General features: G+C 38.7%; 2 protein-coding genes across 4 annotated transcripts; both read left to right on the top strand.

Annotated features, from left to right (window-relative positions):
• Positions 1 to 1,407: 1,407 nt before the first annotated feature.
• Positions 1,408 to 12,527, top strand: LOC146664336 (uncharacterized). Of its 3 annotated transcripts, XM_085417134.1 has the most exons (5): positions 1,408 to 1,628; positions 5,031 to 5,136; positions 6,056 to 7,150; positions 7,592 to 9,073; positions 10,625 to 12,527. In XM_085417134.1, exons 3-5 carry the CDS (start codon positions 6,163 to 6,165, stop codon positions 11,068 to 11,070), a joined length of 2,916 nt encoding a protein of 971 aa, XP_085273260.1. In that variant the 5' UTR covers positions 1,408 to 1,628; positions 5,031 to 5,136; positions 6,056 to 6,162; the 3' UTR covers positions 11,071 to 12,527. The 3 variants fall into 3 exon arrangements, 2 of the variants coding, with proteins under 2 accessions (XP_085273260.1, XP_085273261.1); XR_014913094.1 differs by lacking the exons at positions 1,408 to 1,628; positions 5,031 to 5,136 and adding an exon at positions 10,133 to 10,351 and having other exon boundaries at positions 6,146 to 7,150; positions 10,625 to 10,764; XM_085417135.1 differs by lacking the exons at positions 1,408 to 1,628; positions 5,031 to 5,136 and adding an exon at positions 10,267 to 10,351 and having other exon boundaries at positions 6,146 to 7,150; positions 10,625 to 10,764.
• A 613-nt stretch (positions 12,528 to 13,140) lies between these two features.
• LOC146664335 (uncharacterized) lies at positions 13,141 to 17,771 on the top strand. The gene is made up of 2 exons (XM_085417162.1): positions 13,141 to 13,945; positions 15,423 to 17,771. The coding sequence occupies exons 1-2, from the start codon at positions 13,843 to 13,845 to the stop codon at positions 16,769 to 16,771; spliced, it is 1,452 nt and encodes a 483-aa protein (XP_085273288.1). The 5' UTR covers positions 13,141 to 13,842; the 3' UTR covers positions 16,772 to 17,771.
• The last annotated feature ends 771 nt before the right edge of the window (positions 17,772 to 18,542 follow it).

Genomic DNA, 18,542 nt, shown 5'->3' with positions numbered 1-18,542 from the left:
TTAAATTATGGAACAGTCTAACAGAAGAAATAAAAGATAGTCAAAACATAAAACAGTTTAAAGTAAAATATAAAAACCTAATTTTAAATAAGTATAAGAATGAAGAAAACGGGGTTAACCCAGGACGGTAATGTTGCTGGTAATGGTGTTGCGGTTCTTTTTTGTTTTTTTGTTTTGTTTTGGTTTGTTGTTTTTCCATAACTTGTGTATCTGCAAATATACACATTCTGTATTTTTCATATGAAAGAAACTATACTGTGGTGGGGCTTGCTAATTTCTTGTTTTTGATTTATGTATGTTATGTTTTGTTTTACTTCATATGTTTCATATGTTGTTTGTTTAATTTAAGACAAAAAAAAATTAAATGAATGAGAGGTAAAACTTGAGGGGGTAGGGACAAATAAGTAAATACTTCAGCCTACTCCTTTTCAAACAAATAATGGAATGATATTTTGTAATGATTGTGAAGGCACATGTTTGAAATGTTTGAAATAAAAATGAACTGAACTGAACTGAACTGAACTGAAAGAAAGCAGATTTTATTGTAAACATAAATGGGGGACTAGCAAAAAAGCTTGGGAACCACTGATCTCTAAGTGTTTCGTTCACTAGCAAACTGACCGGCCACTTTGTTAGGTTCACCTGTTCTGCTGCTCATTAAAGCAAATATTTAATTAACCAGTCATAAAGCAGCAACTCACTGCATTTAGGCATGTAGACATGGTCAAAATGACCCGCTGCAGATGAACCTGAGCAACAGAATAAAGAAAAGCAGTTTAAGGGATCTTGAAGGTGATTGTTTGGCTTCTTAGTAACAGCTGGGAGTCAAATGTCACCTACCTCAGTGTTGTTACTGAGCATGTCCATCACCTCATGACCACAGGGTTCCTATCTTCTGATGGCTGCTCCCGACATGACATACACCATGTCACAAGGTTTGAAAAACTCTGACTGGTGAACATGATATTGAGCACTGCACTCAAAATTATAAAAATGTTTCCATCAAGTTTGCCCAACCCAGTACTAACAAGGTGTACCTAATGAAGTGGCCTATATAGGGAGACATACGTGTTGTTCTTTTCTTTTCTTTTCTTTCTAAAAAAAAAATGAATATTATTTTCAGTATTTGACCACATTGAAGCATAATGCATAAAAACTGTTCAAAATTATAAGAAAATTATCAAAGAAAGTCGAAGAAAAAAAGAGCAGGCATTGATTTTTTTATTTTCTATTTACTATATTTAAATACATTTTAGGATTTCTGGGGAAAATATCTGATTGACTAATAACAACAGGAATATTTTTGTCAGCTGAATGCATTACTGTTCAGTAAATTACTGCGGGTGATGACGGGGGTAGGAACCGTCTACTCGGTGCACTGTGTTTCGGAGGGGAACAAAACAAAGGTCGGACAGACTAGCCGTGTGTTGTGTTTCGCTTGTAGAGGGATTTCTCCTCATTTCCGTGTCACGTATCTTGTGTTTTAGAGGTTTGAGAAGTTACAATCAGAGGAAAGGAGGATCGTAAAGTAAAGGAGCGAAAACACGGAGATCAGAAATGAAACTCGCCCGGGAGGACCCCGCGGAAGACGGGCGGGCTGATGCTGCCTGTTTCCTCCTCCTGTACAGGTAAATGACCCTTCCTGCGAATATCTGACAGCAAACAGGCGTCCCGATTTTACCTGTATGGACCGGTGTTGTGCCTAAAAATGATCGTCTGTAAAAAGATGATTTCTGGTATATCCTTTATTTATCCAGTTAAAAAAAAGTCTCATTGACATTAAAATGTCAAAAAACGTCAAATGACCAAGAGGACAGCAGAAATGACAACAAATATAACAATAGTTCTGTAAACATATTTCAAGTTGACAAAAAAGTACCGGATTGGTTATAATTGACAATAAACTGGACTGGGCTAAAAACACCACAGCACTTTACAGGAAGGGCCAGAGTCGTCTCTATTTTTTGAGGCGACTGAGGTCCTTCAACATCTGCCAGAAAATGCTGAGGATTTTCTATGAGTCTGTGGTGGCCAGTGCGATCCTCTATGCTGTTGCATGCTGGGGGAGCAGGCTGAGGGTCGCAGATGCCAACAGACTTAATAAACTGATCCGTAAGGCCAGCAATGTTGTGGGGATGGAGCTGGACTCCCTCAAGGTGGTGTCGGAGAGGCGGATGCTGTCCAAGATAAAGACAATGTTGGATAACACCTCCCACCCACTCCATGACATGTTGGTCAGTCACAGGAGCTCGTTCAGTGAGAGACTGAGATTACCGAAAAGCACCACTGAACGACACAGGAAATCATTCCTGCCTGTGGCCATCTCCCTGTACAACGCATCCACTTAACACACTGTTTGCTGCTACAACTACACATGTTTCTTTTCCAAATATTTATTTATAAGTGACTTATGTATGTATGTATGTATGTATATGTATATATTGTACTATTCTTAGTTAGCGTATTGTCTGTCTTGTCTTAATGTTGGTTTAAAATGGAGCACTGTAACAAAAAATAATTTCCCCCAGGGATCAATAAAGTATTCTGATTCTGATTCTGATTCTGATAATGTAAGTACAATAACCCCGAGTTATAAAGATACTTGAAAATCAGTTTTTTTTTTGTTTTGTTTTTTAACATATAACCGCTTTTAAACCATATTCACCGAAGTCTATTTACCAATATACGTGAAGATGTTACACTTAAAGAAAGCATACTGTTAAGAGATTTTTCTACATTATACAATATAACCAAATCTCTATAATACAATATAATCAAGTGTGCCTTATATTCTGTGTGTTCATATATTTTCACATAACCAAGCTTATTGTTAAAGAGAACATAATGCATTCCTTACCTTAGTGTGTGATGTCAGATAAGCATGATATACTTCTGCATTGTTATTTTCAGTGTATGTGTGTGTGTCTTCTGAGAGACATTCACCCGTGCGCACGTTTCTAATACTCTCAGAGTCGGTCTACAGTGTCTCATTTCTCTTACTTGTGTTTGAACTAATGTCTACCTCTGACACATACAGAAACTTTGGAAATCAGTTTTTGCCATTCGATCACTTTTTGGCACAAAAAGTAATTGTAATTTTTTGGAATTTATCCTCGTTATTTGTTCTTAAGGGACTCCAAACACAGTTGGTGTGTTTTATGACTAACACATGATCTGGACCCAGGCTTAAACTCGGTCCTGTGTTTGAGCCGAAACAAAGTCTTAGAGGATATTAGGGCAGTTCAGGGCGTTTTATTTCACTCTGTCCTTTTGCACAGATAACCGGCTGTTTATTGAAGAGTGAAAATTAAAGGTTTAATCACAGAAATGCTGCCATTGCATTCATATGCACCATATGAATGCAAATCACAAGCCAGTAACCTCACACTTTATATACGGGGAGGCTCTAGCTCAAGTGGCAGAGCAGGTCAGCCACTAATCAGAAGGTCGGTGGTTCGATCCCAGGCTACCTCCTGGCTGCATGCCAAATATCCCTGGGCAAGATACTAACACCACGTTTGCCTACTGGTGGTGGTCAGAGGGCCCGGTGGCGCCAGTGTCTGCCTCTGTCAGTGCGCCCCAGGGCAGCTGTGGCTACAATGTAGCTGCCATCACCAGTGTGTGAATGAATGGGTGAATGACTGAATGTAGTGTGAAGCGCTTTGGGGTCCTTAGGGACTAGTAAAGCGCTATACAAATGCAGGCCATTTACCATACGCAGAAACACTAGAAATTAACTTTACAAAGTGCTTTGGGTGAGAATGAGAATTACAGACGTAATTTAAAGGAGATTACTGATTCTGTGAGCCTTATCTGCTCAGCAGGTTCTTTCAAAGTCGAGGTCACCTTTAGATTTTGGACCCGATAGGAGGGCTGGCCCTGAGGATCTGAGGCTGCACGCTGGGTCATCTGGCATCAATGTTTTGTGCTAAATGTGAAAATGATAAGCAAGTTACACAAAAGTCCTGCTGAAAATCTTTCTATTTATTCTTATTGCTCATTAGTATTTGAAAACTCTGCAGAGAGCATCTCCAAAAGTTGATTCTGTTCATCTGGACGTAGCGTTTTGTTTGAGAAACGTTTCGTCACTCATCCAAGTGACTTCTTCAGTCTCAGCTGAACTGATTTTAGTTCATGAGCTGCACACAGACAGATTTGATCTCACGTGTAAAAAGTACCTGATTTATGATGTTTAAGACTTGTAAAGGTATCCATTATTAGACTAGTGACAAACATCTCTGCACGAATTATTCAGTTTCATTAACTTCATGCCATTCAGCATGAGAATGGTTCTGTTTCTACCATTTTCCACTCAACTTAAGAAACTTGTGAACTGTCCTATTTCAAAACATTTTTCACATTGGGTTCTTTTCAAAAGATTAAAAAAGGGAACGTAAACACATTGTAGGCAACTTTAAAGTGAAACTATTTCTTTTGAGGTTTCACAGAAAAATAAAAATGAATGAGCTTGTCTGTGTTTTATTGCATGTATTTAATAAATCTTACTTGACACTTTTAACACTTAAAAGCAAACAGCTGTTTGTTTTTGCACATAAAATATTTCCATATATACAGGATTGGCACTTAAAAAAAATCGTGTAATTTTTTTTACGATCACTGTTTCTTGTCCAAGTGACAATTTATCTACATGTACACATAGGTTTCTTAGTGGTTATATTAAGATAAGATAAGATAAGATAACCTTTATTAGTCCCAATTTTGATTATTAGTCCAAATTTGTTTTGTCACAGCAGGAAGTGGACAGTGCAAAAGTTATGAGGCAAAAATTAGAATACAATAAGAATAAATACAGTACACAACTGTACAGAATAGAATAAAATAAAATACTATATACAGTAGAATAAAATAAATATACAATAAGATAAAAATAGAATACAAATACAAATACTATATACAACTGAGTAAAAATACAACGATGACAGAAAGGATTATTGCACTAAGTATTATTGCATAAGTAATTGCATTGAGTAACCGACTTATTATTGAGATTTGTGCAATCATAATTTCAGCCAGCTGTGAGGGGCTCTGCAGTGGGGATGCCTCGAATAAAGAGCCTTCATCCTGATGACCACACACGCTTCAGGTCTGAGTCGGCAAAAGTCAGGAGAGATCTGGGTGAGTGACACCATAATAACATGACTGATTAACACTTAGTTAAGTGTTAATTAAGCATTATTAAAGAGTGAAGTGATAATTAATAATGTATACTTGTCACTAATCATTTTATACAGTAGATTTGTTTATTCTTTTTTTGAAAAGCTTTTCATTATTCATCAGAATTTTTTGAGTTGTTAAAACTCTTATTTTAAATGTAAATCACAAAGTGAGACTGCCTGATTACTACTAAAACTTATCAATGGCCTGATAATATCAGCTGATATTAGCTATTTGCCAGCCAATCAGACTGACAATGGCTGATAAATCAAATGATCCTTGAAAGTTGAACAAGTAAAGAAGAGACAGGAGGAACACAGTTCAAACACTTTATAAGTGTTGCTGTTGCACAGACAGTCCACCAGAGGGCAGTCTGCATTTTTTTTAAATTAATTAATTAATTATTTTTTAATCTTTGTACAGCACTTTGTCCAACATTTTATTGTTATTAAATGTGCTATATAAATAAAGTAAAGTAAAAGCATCTTCCCTGTTTGCAATGCACATGTTTGGAACACCAAAAACACAGCAACCAGCTGATCTGAACAGAGTAGATGAATAACTACGCATAATAAGTGTTAGGAAAAGCTGTTTTGATATCATGTGTCTGAAGAAAATAAAACATCTGATTTTTTTTTTAAGTTGCCAAATATTTGTATTGGTGTTATAAATACTCCATCGGCCGAGCTCTAACCAGCACAGTGTCGGTGTCTGTTTTATGGATATCAAAGTCATTCCCCAATGTCCTCCAAAATCACAAATCAATTTCAAATTACATTAAAAAAATACTAAAGAAATTACAAATTTGGTATGGCTCTTTGCAACTACGCAAAGTGACAGTTGAGCATAATGTACAGATGTGTTTTAATGCTTCCTGCAGATGTTCAGCAGATGTTGCAGATTGAAAATGAAGTTCCCAGCATCCCTAATCTGGACCAGCAGGACTCAGACCTCCTTCACATAAAGAAGTAACAGGAGGAGCTCTTGATGACTCAGGAGGCAGAGCAGCTAAATGGGTTAGGGGACACTGAAATTACCAAGGTCCCAATCACTGCTGTGATGAGTGAGGGTGATGAAGAGAAACCTCTGTTCTCACAACTTCATCAGGGACCAGCTGAAGCCAGCATAGAGGCAGAGCCTCGAAACAGCAGCTCAGCCAAACAGATAAAAACAGAAACTGTTGGAGGACCAGAATCAACCAGGTACCCAGATGTTTACAGTCATCTACATCCAAGTACTGATGGAAAGCCTTTAGACTCTTATGAGACTGAAGTTTGCATTGATGATGGTTGGCAGGAGGCTTTGTCCAATTCTGGACCTGAAGACAGTGACACTGTAGATTCACAGATGACAGAAAACACAGAAGAGAAACCATTCAGCTGTGATTTCTGTGGACAGAAATTTAAGAGAGACTCAAATCTTAAGACGCACATTAGAGTTCACACAGGAGAGAAACCATTTAGTTGTAAGATTTGTGAACGAAGTTTTAGAAATCAGTATAATCTAAACCGACACATGAGAGTCCACACAGGAGAGCAACCGTTTGGCTGTGATGTTTGTAATAAACGATTTTCCCATCCAGGGTCTCTGAAGAGACACCAGAATGTGCACACAGGAGAGAAACCGTTCAGCTGTAGCATTTGCAATAAGAAATTTAGACAGAGGATTCATTTCAAGAGACATATGAGAGTCCATACAGGAGAGAAACCATTTGGTTGTGATGTTTGTTGTAAGAGATTTAACTGTAAGAGAAATCTGAAGACACACATGAGAGTCCACACAGGAGAGAGACCGTTCGGCTGTGATGTTTGTAAAAAAAGCTTTTCACAGCCAGGAATTTTAAAGAGACACATGAGCGTCCACACAGGAAATAAGAGTCTTCAGCCAGATCAAACCAGAGATCTCCGATTGGCTGGTGCCATATCTGCATGGCCCACATCACAACTGGTTCAGACACAAGACACAAGAGATCTAGGTAAGTGACATACATCAGTCTGTCTATAATATACAACAAATATTTAATATGTGCTTGTGGGGATAGGTTAATTGATTAATCTAAATTGTCACTAGGTGTGAATGTGCGAGTGAATGTGAGTGTGAATGGTTGTCTGTCCCTATGTGTTAGCCCTGCGACAGACTGGCGACCTGTACCCTGCCTCTCGCCCTATGACAGCTGGGATAGGCTCCAGCGCCCCCCGCGACCCTGAAAAGGATATGCGGAAGCGAATGGATGGATGGATGGATATTTAATATGTAACAATGCCAATTGTTTTCAGTGGAAAACACTTGGTTTTCTGTGTTGTTGTTTTTTTTTTTCATTTTAAAATTTGTATTAGATTCCAAAATCATTTGTGTAATATTAAAAACTTTAATAGGATTTGTGTCATATGTTTCCATAATTGTGTGTGTGTTTCAGCTACAGCGGCAAGACCTGGACATCTTGCAGATGTCCAGGTCTTGCAGGTTGAAGGAGAGGTTTCCTGCAGCCCTAGTCATGACCAACAGGATCCAGACATCCTCTGTATTAAAGAGGAACAGGAGGAACTGCTGGATGGGCAGGAAGAGGCTGACATCACCAAGGTCCTAATCACAGCTGTTCCTGTGAAAACTGAAGACGATGAAGAGAAGTCACAGTCCTCAGAACTTCATCAGAGATTATCTGAAAACAACACAGAGGGAGAGCCTCCAACCAGTAGCTCAGCAAAACAGATAAAAACAGAAACTGATAACTGTGGATTACCAGAAGCAGACAAGAACCTGGATTTAAATATTAATTTACAACCAAAAACTGATGGAATTGTTTTAGAATCCTATGAGACCGATGTCAGTATTGATGGTGGCGAATGGCAGGTGCCTTTGTCAGATTGTGGATGTGGGACTGAAAACAATGAGAAGGGTTTAAAGAAGAAGAAATCACTTGAGTCAGTAGTAAAAGGTAATGTGGACCGTAAAACCGCCAAAAAGAAATTTACCTGCTCTGAGTGTGATAAACAGTTTGTTTACAAGCAGTCTCTTCAGAGGCATGTGGCACGCCGTTCAGCAAAAAAGGCTTCGAACTGTTTGGTTAATAGTGCGTGTTTTAGAGGAAAGCAAAAAACTGCATCACAGGCCAGAAATCAAAGAGAAGCGAACCCACTGAACTGTGATCTCTGTGGACAAAAATGTACCAGTAAAAGAAATCTGAAGGCACACATGAGAATCCACACCGGAGAAAAACCATTTAGTTGTAACGTTTGCGGAAAAAGCTTTCGACATCAGTATACCATCGATAGACACATGCGAATCCATACAGGAGAGAAACCCTTTGGTTGCAGTGATTGTAGTAAACGGTTTGCACAGCTCGGCGATCTTAACCGGCACAAGGCCGTCCACACTGGTTTGAAACCTTTCAGCTGTATTGTCTGTGGTAAAAAATTTAGGCAAAGGAACCATTTTAAGAGACACATGAGAGTCCACACCGGAGAAAAACCGTTCATTTGTGATGTTTGCGGCAAAAGCTTTAATTGTAATAGAAATCTTAGGACGCACATCAGAATCCACACAGGAGAGAAACCATATAGCTGTGACGTTTGTGGTAAACGATTTTTAGAGCAAGCTATTTTAAAGAGACATGCAAGCATCCACACAGGAGAGAGGCCGTTTGTTTGTGATAAGTGTAATAAAACATTTAAGTGTAAGAGAAATCTTACAGCACACATGAGAGTCCACACAGGAGAGAAACCATTCGGTTGTAATGTTTGCAGTAAAAGGTTTACACAATCTGGGATTTTGAAGAGGCACATGAGCGTCCACACTGGAGAAAAGAGCGTTCGCCTGGTGGAAGCCACCGCCGTGGGTTCAAAGTCCCCAAAACTGGTACCAGCCACGTCTGAAATGGTGCAGATGAAAAGAAGTGTAGGTAAGTGACACACATTTGTGTAAACAATTTTTACTGTACATCAAGTATATTAAATCACTTTGTAATAGCACTGTCTCCAGTATGTTTGGGTGTCATATGGATTTTTTCCAATATTAGCTCTAACTGGAGATGAGAATTGAGGAACCGTTCCAAAATTCTTACATTTCACGAATTTTTAAACTTTTGCATATTGCAGTCAGGCTTCTGAGAGAACTGCATAACATTTGCACTGCCAAGACCTGCTACATGGACATGATGCCACTGGTTGACAAAGTGCTTTAAAAAACGCTTTTACTCATGTCGTGGAGCATAGGTGGCCACTGAGTAAATTCTGAATTTTGAGGTCACATTTAAATTGTAATTGTAAATATTTATTCCTTGATATACATACTAAAATATGAAACATGCAAATACCATCATATTAAATTGTGTTAGATGTGGGAAGCTAGATTTCTTAGGGAAAAAAAGAAATGTATTTCATGTCCAGTACTGTGCAGAAGTCAATTTCTTTATACTTTGCTAGAAAAATTGAACATGTGTGCAGGGGCTTATTGAAATATCTGCGAACATACATGAAAATATGAGACAAAACCAGAGTTTGAACAATTCTTACAGGCTTGAAAGTCAGTACTTGGCGTGACCATCTTTATTCTTTAACACAGCTTGAACTCTCTGAGGCAGCTTTCTGTAATTTCTTTAAGTAGTCTTCAGGAATAGTTCTTCAGGCAAAGAACAGTCAAAGCTTCTTTGCATGTTTCTGGCTTTTGCTCTGTTCTGCCGGGATGATCCCACAGCGCTCCAGTGGTGTTGAGGTCTGGGTAATGGCTGTAATGCAGCTCCAAACCATAGACAGAAGCTTCACCGTGTTTTACAGATGGCTCTAGACTCTCACCATTGTACCTCTCTCCTGACCGCCTCTGTATTTTCTGCTGATGATTTGATCAAATTCGAATTCCGTCCATCAGACCTGTTGCCACTAATTTTCAGTCCAGTTCTTGTGTAAATGTTGATACCTCAGCCTCTCCCTGTTTCCCTTCATTAACAATAGCTTCTTGACAGGTTCCCTTCCACAGAGATCATTTCTCATGAGGCTTAATAGAACAGTAGATGGATGTGCTGAAGGGTGTGTCAGCTATTATTTTCTGAAAGACTGGGCCTAAGCAGCATTCTGAAAAACATTTTGACCCAACCAGTTGCGGCAGATGGCCGCCCCTCCCTGAGCCTGGTTCTGCCAGAAGTTTCTTCCTGTTAAAAGGGAGTTTTTCCTTCCCACTGATGGTAAGTTCTTGCTCATAGGAGGTTGTCTGATTGTTGGCATTTTCTCTGTCATTGCCGGGTCTTTACCTTACAGTATGATGTGCCTTAAGGTGACTGTTTGACACTATATAAATAATATAATATAAACTGAATAGAAGTGTACATTAAAATATGCATATTGAAACTTGTTTTCACAGGGTGATAAAATCAGAATTGAATTATGATTTTACCAGTTATTTCCAAACTTCTTGAATTAGTCAATATTTGGTTGTTGTTTGGTTGTTTTTCCTGCAGATGTCGGGCACACAGAAGAGACTCCCTGTATCCAAGAGGACCAGGATCCAGAGCCCCTCCATGTAAAGGAGGAGCAGAAGGAACTTCTGGCTGGTTGCGAAGACAAGAAGTTATATTTGATGGAGGAGGTTAAAATCACCATGTACCCATTTACTGCCGTTCCTGTTACGAGTGAAGATGAGGAGGAGGAGAAATCCAAGTTCTCACAGCTTCATCAAGACAATATTGACACAAAGCCTCCACCCAGTGTCCCAGCTGAACAGAAAACAGATGGGGAGGACTGTGGGGGACCAGAACCAGGCAAAAACACAGATCTCAAAAGTCATTTACAGCCACATAATGCTGGAACTGTCAGTATTGATGATAAATATGAAGATGATGATGATGTTGGTGACTGGCAGGAACCATTGTCAGATTCTGAACCTGAAACCGAAGAAAATGGTTAGCAGGAGATCAGGGCTCCTGAGTCTGGGATGTAACACTGCCCAAAAAAATCCTTTTCCTGCTTTCGAGTTTGCTCAACTCAAGATGACAAGTCATGTAGGTGAAAGGGCTTCAAGCTGTTTGGTTTATGTGGATGAGAGTTTAACCAAAATACAAATTTTAAAGCACACCAAGAACCAAAAGCACTCAAATGGTAGTGCTTGCAGTAAAAGATTTGCACAAGAGGAGATTCAGTGTGCTATAGAAAGTCATTAATGTCAGTAATGATGAATTTTTATGTTAGCACATAACTTGCATCTAAATTATTTTTCTTTTTTTTAATCTTAAGTTGTTATTGTGTCCAAATTTGCTTTCATCATGAGTTCGAAAACACTCTCACACTTACCACTAGAGCCACCAAATGGGGTTTATTTTGATCCTTTGGTATTTTAAAAATGGTGTAGGCATGGTGAAGCAGGTACCAGTTCAATCTGCCTCCTCCCCACTATGGTTCTAGTGTTAATCACATCATATAATTTCATGACATTATTTGGAACTAGTCTTAAATATGCAATATTACACTAATTCTGCCGAGGGAACCAGTTTGGAAATGCTTAAGTATAATCTTCTTTCAGTGGTTTTCAGAAAACTGACCACCTGTCGTTATTGGAGGTTCTGGAAGCAGATCGTCTTTCTGTCATTGAAAATTAAATGAAGAAGAAAAGACTCAGTTTAATTTTTAGCTACATGATTGTCTTTTAAATTGCAACTTTTGGAGGAAGTTTGAATGTTCACAAAATAATAAAATGTTCTCAACTGTTCGTATTTGTCCTGATCAGTTATGAACTTGGACCATTAAACCAGTTCTGGTCTGACAGTGTTACAGGTTTACTTACTGCTACAGTTGATGTTTTAGTTGCCAGTGTCTGTTTCTTCATGAGGTGCGTTAGGACCTTTGCTCACCTGCCTCAACCTGAGACCAAAGTTAGAGAACTAATGTTTCCTCAAGGTCAAAGGTTAATTATATCATACTGTGAAGGACATGGATGTAACTGAAGCATATTTCATAATTAGAACATATTTTTTCCACAGTACAAAACATAAATATATATTTTTAAAAGATTGTCACTTGTCTCCCATGATATATGTTTCAGATGATGAAGCATAAAGGATGGTCCAGTTTATAAAGATAAAGGAGGTAATAAAGGAAGCACTACTCTTTAGTATTTAGAGAATTTCACCCTGTTTTGATGACTGCTGTGCAGACAAAGATTACTTCACTTGCTTAGGAATTTTCCTAAGGAAAATTCAGTCATCCATCCACAATGCCGTTTGATTAGCAAAGATAAAAACTTTTCATTATGAAAGTGAATTCGGTAAAGGTCACATTTGATGAGATGTACACTCAATATAATCTGAGTTTCATGGGTGGAGTCATACATTGCTTTTTTAAAAATTTTTACTGGCTTCAAGATTAAACTGCAATAAAAATGTCAAATTATGTTTTATTTGTACAATAATAAATAAAACTATTCATATTAGCTCCAGGTGCAATATTTAAATATTATACACTTGAAGGGACCATCGGTCATAACCCAACAAATTAAATGTTTGTGATTCTGAAATGGCTTTTTGCATGAGGGTTCAAATAATGATAAAGAGTTAAAGCAAGAGACAAACACAGTTGCCCGATGGCCAGCCAAAGATACTGACGTAACATTTCTTTGTAATGATGTCAAACAGCCTGAAATTGGAAAACTATTCATCAGTTAACTATTTATTTAATATATTTTGTTCAGCTTATATTTAAAGTAGATAAGACACAAAACAGAAAATAAATGAAAAACAGTGAACCTGATCTGGCTGTATGTTGTCCTCAAACTAAAATGACTTCTTAGGATTTCTTTCGCCACAAAGACTGTTTTGCATGAATCGGAACTGGAGGTTAATTTTACTTTTTAAACTTTAACAATTATTTCTTCGTTCATTCCTCAGGAATCTTTTTGCGTCAGGAAAAAAACGGCTCTAGGAACCTTCTATTATACCGTGTTGTAAAGGGGAACAAAAAAAATGTTGGACTGACGGGCAGGAAGCTGTCCGTCCTGAGACTGTGCGGAGCTTCCAGACGAGTTTTCATCCTCTCACCAGGGAAGCCTGCGGTGCCGAATAATAATTAGAATCGTTTTTATGGTATAACGAGGTTTTGAGACACTGAGACGGTAACATTTCTAATTTAGCACAATAAATAAAACCGGGCGTCAGCTATCGCCGCCAAACGAGCAAAAACATGAAGGAGGAAAAGAAATACACGTTGGGGTCACCTCCTCCACCGGGACATAGCTGAAGAGGACTCACTTGTTTTCTGCTGGATAGGTACTTTATTCCCAGTAGAGTCAGCAGCCACACGGTCATGGATACGGCCAGCACAAGAGGGCTTTTACACAAAAATATAGACCTGCTACCTGGACTAGAATTTAATTTTTAAAAGTTAACCTGTCAAAGGACCCAGAGCTGCTCTAAGGTATTGGCAGTAACAGTGATACAGTGAATTCATAACGTTTTGCAACTCTTGCCAGATCATCTCAGTTTAATCTAACATTTGCACTTTGACAGATGCACCAAGAATAACACAGAGTTAATAGTTTGGTGCACAGACCGGAGGAGTCATGGATATATCCATCGAACTTCTGATTGGTAATTGAGCCCCTCTACTGCCTGAGAATGAATGAGTAAATGTTCGGGTGGCTCATTTGTGTCATTGCAGCTTGCACCTGAAAATCACAAGTGGAGTTTCAATGTCTCGATTAAAGATCCTCCAACCGGACGACCCCAAAGGTCTCAGGTTGTGTCCCCTTGTATCTGCATCAGCTACATCAGGTTTGGCAGAAGCACAGGCAGGTGGGTGACGTTCATTTGTTTCATTAACATGTAACTCATTCTCTTGATCAAACAGCAGAAACTAAATTATAAAACACAACAATTAGTGTGTAATGATGCTGTATTCAGGTATTTGGTAACCACTTCAGAGGTTCATGGACAAGAGGATAAAATCTGAAGTTAGTAAAGAAGGTAAAGCTCCAGAAACACTTGGAGCTTGTCTTTATGGTCCATGAAACTGAAATTTATGAGCCAGGATTAGCTGTGTGAGTCCAGTGTGAGTAATTTCTTTACTTAGTGCACTAACACAGTGTGTGAGACGATGTGCTTTGGTTTATGTTCTCGACCACTTCTCACTGAAGAGAATGCATAGTTATAGATAAATAAAGATTTTATTAATGCTACTCTGGGGAAATTCACAGCACTAGGCTCAGAAAGAAAATGTGAATTAGATATACTAGAAAAATAGTGTTAAGGAAATTGCACAAAATGCAGTAATGCAGTCGGTAGTAACTGATCATTACTAAATGTGTACAGCGCATTGTGTTCTGCGTCCTGATTGGCTCTAGACCATTGTCAATCAATCTCGTACCGTGTCTCCTGTACCGTACAGAATGCATTCGGCTTGTCAAAGTCTTCGATCAAAAACACAACAATGTAGACAAAATGTTTTTCACCGTCAAAGGCAGCCGCGGGTGCCTTTGGTTTCATTCTATAATACTGGACTTATTTTTCTACGAAGGTTTGAACTTTGAGAGTGTTTAAACAAGAGAGAAAAGTGTGAACATGTTCATGCCTGCCTGAGAAAAGTGTATAAAGCGTGTAGTGAGGGGTTTTACAGCCTTAAAAGATCTATACTAATTGTAAAAAAGAAAGTTGGCTACTTCGCAGATTTCACATATCACGGGTTATTTTTTAGAACATAACTACCACGATAAACGAGGGACCACTGTACTTTACTGTTTTTGTGCTAACATTGTTTCTACAAGCTGTTGAATCATATAGGATGTAGCTAGTTTTTCCACACACAGCTTAAACACACTGCTTCTGCAGTTTGGCTTAGTTTTTGTTCAGTAAATAATGACATTGTGTCATATGTTAGAAGGCTGTGCTTAAATGATTTTAGAACCTTGTAGAGAGCAGATGATTTTTTGTTTTTGTTATGTCTTGATGTGTAATACCGTAGAACAGGGATGTCAAACGTATTTTATATCAGGGGCCACATACAGCCCACTTTTATCCTAAGTAGCCCAGACCTGTGACACTCAGCTTTCTGTCAATAAAGAACTTCTGCATTTAAATGTTTTTTTCACACGATAAAGAAAATTAATAATTGACATATGAAATTATCTTGCGGGCCAGATATAATTGTATCGTGGGCTGGATGTGGTCCATTGGCCGTAAGTTTGACATCCCTGACTTAGAACTAGAATTCTCGAACTAAAAATGCATAGCTCCCAGCTTCCTGTGATGCACCTGTAATGTGTGTTTTCTGCAGATATCCAGCAGATGTTGCCAGTTAAAGAAGAGGTTCCCTCGATCCCCAGTCTGGACCAGCAGGACATAGGCCACATCCACATAAAGGAGGAGCAGGAGGAACTATGGACTGGTCAGGAAGGAGAGCAGCTTAATGGTCTGGGTGCTGTTACTTTGAAGACTGAAGATGAGGAAGAGAAACCTCAAGTCTTAGAGCTTCACCAAGAACCAGCTGAAGATAACAAAGACACACCGACTCCAGCCAGCTGCTCACACAAGCAGATAAAAGGAGAACCTGGTGGAGAGCTCTGTGGAGGACCAGAACCTACCAATACTTCATATCTAAACAGTCTTTTACAACCAAATACTGATGGAAAAGCTTCAGACTATTTCGAGAATGAAGTCACTGTTGATGAGGATGATGATGATTGGCAAGAGCCTTTGTCTGGACCTGAAAGTGAAAGTAGTGATTGGAAGGAGAGCATGAAACATGACTCAGGTGTAAAGAGTGATAATGTGGGACATATCTCTGCCAAACAACCGCTCAGCTGCTCTGAGTGTGGTAAACGCTTTCAGTACAAAGGGTATCTTCAGAGACATTATTCAACACATCATTCAGGAAAAAAAACTTCCAGCCATTTGGTTAATAGAGTGAAGGAAAGTGTTGAATCGCAGACAAAAGTCCACGGTGGAGAGAAACCATTTGGCTGCAGTGTTTGTGGACAAAGATTCAATCAAAATGCAAATCTTAAGACTCACATGAGAGTCCACACAGGGGAAAAACCGTTTACTTGTAGCATTTGTGAAACTAGATTTAGACAGCAGTATAGTCTGGATAGGCACATGAGAATCCACACAGGCGAAAAACCTTTTAGTTGTGGTGTGTGTAGTAAAAGATTTTTACAACTGGGGGATCTGAAGAGACACAGAAGTGTCCATACGGGAGAGAAGCCTTTCGATTGTAATGTTTGTGGTAAAAGATTTACTCAGAGGATTCATTTCAAGACACATCTGAGTGTTCACACGGGTGAGAAGCCATTTGGTTGCGACATTTGTGGTAAAAGATTTAATCGAGTGGGCAATCTGAAGACACACAAAAGAATCCACACAGGAGAGAAACCATTCAGCTGTGAATTTTGTAGTAAAAGGTTTTCACAACAAGGTGTTCTGAAGAGACACAGGAGCATCCACACAGGGCTGAGCCCGTATGCTTGTGATCTTTGTGGTAAACGGTTTAATTATAACAAAAATCTTAACAGGCATATGATAATTCACACAGGAGACAAACCATTTGGCTGTGACATTTGTAATAAAAGATTTTTACAATTAGGGGATTTAAAGAGGCACATGAGAGCACACACAGGAGAATAATTACTTTCATGTTGTGGGGTTAGTGGGAAAGGATTTATCCTAAGAGGGAAATGCAAATCCCCAAAAGTTGATTCTATTCATCTGGACGTAGCGTTTTCAGTGGGAGCAACATTTCGTCACTCATCCAAGTGACTTCTCCAGTCTCAGCTGGCTGCAGGTTTCCCCAACCTTATAAACAGTGCATTTGCACAATGACCGAAACTAGCACCACTGTGAATCCCAAAATACTGAAGAAGTCACTTGGATGAGTGATGAAAAGTTTTGTCCAGATGATCACAATCAACCTTTTGAGATTTACATACCTGGATGACTGAGCATGCATCGAGACAAGAAAATGTGAAGAGACAACAGAGATTGTACTGTACAGTAATCTGATCACAAGATGGAAAATGTATATTAAACAATCCATAGCTTTTGTCCCTCTGATAATTGCAAATAGTAATCATCTGTATCATCTTAGTCCAACATCAGGAATATGTTTTCACATTAACGTATATAACTTTTTTTCTTTCACCTCCTAGGACCTGGCGTCCACATATGTGGACATCACATTTTGTATTTATACTCAATTTTGCTCTAAAAATGAATATCCTCATATGTGGCTCTTATTTTTCTAAGAAACAAAAATCAGGTAAAAAACATAATCTGGTAATCCTCTGTTTTTACATTCATCGGGTCCCAATCAGCCCAAATATCAAAGAGAAATCAAAAAAGCATGCCATGGAAGAGTTCAGGTCTTAGAAGGTTAAATCTGTCATTATGAGGCTGTTGTGTTCGTATTTTGTAACAGTGTCATTTTTTCTGTCTGTTAGTTTTTAAATTTGTTCCCTGTGAATTTCAATTTGATTGCTGCAACTTGTCAGGAATTTCCCCACACTAAACCAGATTTGGTTTACCACATTGACACTTCAAACTTTGGTGTGGCTCAGGGAGCACAGTGTTTTAGTGCCCTCTATTGTCCAGCAGTCTGTGCATGATAAATAAAATATTTTTAATAGTTTTCTTTGGGTTTTTCTTTCTTTCTATTAATCCAGATGATGTGTCATTTTTATTTGATTGATGATAAAAAGGTTGTAATGACCTGGACCCTGAAAAGTGCACAGGAATGATTATATTGATAAAAGAGGCTTAAGGATTGACACCACAGACTAAACTATGAACACTGATCCGGGAAAAGCAGGACTGATACGTCTGAGAGCGTTTGCAGTTAAATTCCTCCTCTTGTGGGATCAGTGTCTGTTTAGAAAAAAAACAGCTATGGGTAAGAATGAAATGACAGAACTTGACTCTCTCTAACGGCTTGAAAACTTCACAAGAAATACTTAACTTCATTAAAGAAACTTTACTTCTGCATCAACCTTTGGAAAGGTAAGACTTGTGTTGGTGAGATTAAGCCATGTTAACATGGCTTTTACTATTTAATATTCTCTAAAAGAGTAAATTCAATTTTCAGGTTAAGGTCGTAATACATTCTAATGGTTAGCACTCTGGACTCTGAATCCAGCGATCTGAGTTCAATTCTCAGTGGAACCTCATTTGGCTTTCTAGCACTTTGCTCCACAGGTACATTAACACACGCTAGCATCAGAGTTTAGACCAGGGGCCCGTTCTTCGTACCTCGCTAAGTAAGTTAGCTGGATTAGATTGTTGACGATTTCGCGTGATCTTGGATCGTCCGGTTCCCCGAAGCTCATCCGGGACTTGCTGTCATAGCAACAGAGCCGTAAGCGTAAACCTGCTCGGGAGCAGGCTTACTTTATGTAAACAGGAT

This window comes from Rhamphochromis longiceps, linkage group LG8 (assembly GCF_057381845.1).
Source record: "Rhamphochromis longiceps isolate RC_006_pf linkage group LG8, R_longiceps_female_GT1.1, whole genome shotgun sequence".
Lineage (NCBI taxonomy): Eukaryota > Metazoa > Chordata > Actinopteri > Cichliformes > Cichlidae > Rhamphochromis > Rhamphochromis longiceps.
The sequence above is the reverse complement of the archived record's forward strand: the minus strand, read 5'-3'. Positions and strand labels throughout refer to the sequence as shown.

Coding starts and splice junctions, on each gene's coding strand:
- LOC146664335 (XM_085417162.1), top strand. CDS start 13,843: ATGTCTCGATTAAAGATCCTCCAACCGGACGACCCCAAAGGTCTCAGG. Junction 13,946..15,422: donor TTTGGCAGAAGCACAGGCAG/GTGGGTGACGTT, acceptor TGTTTTCTGCAG/ATATCCAGCAGATGTTGCCA.
- LOC146664336 (XM_085417134.1), top strand. CDS start 6,163: ATGACTCAGGAGGCAGAGCAGCTAAATGGGTTAGGGGACACTGAAATT. Junction 7,151..7,591: donor ACAAGACACAAGAGATCTAG/GTAAGTGACATA, acceptor TGTGTGTTTCAG/CTACAGCGGCAAGACCTGGA. Junction 9,074..10,624: donor GCAGATGAAAAGAAGTGTAG/GTAAGTGACACA, acceptor TTTTTCCTGCAG/ATGTCGGGCACACAGAAGAG.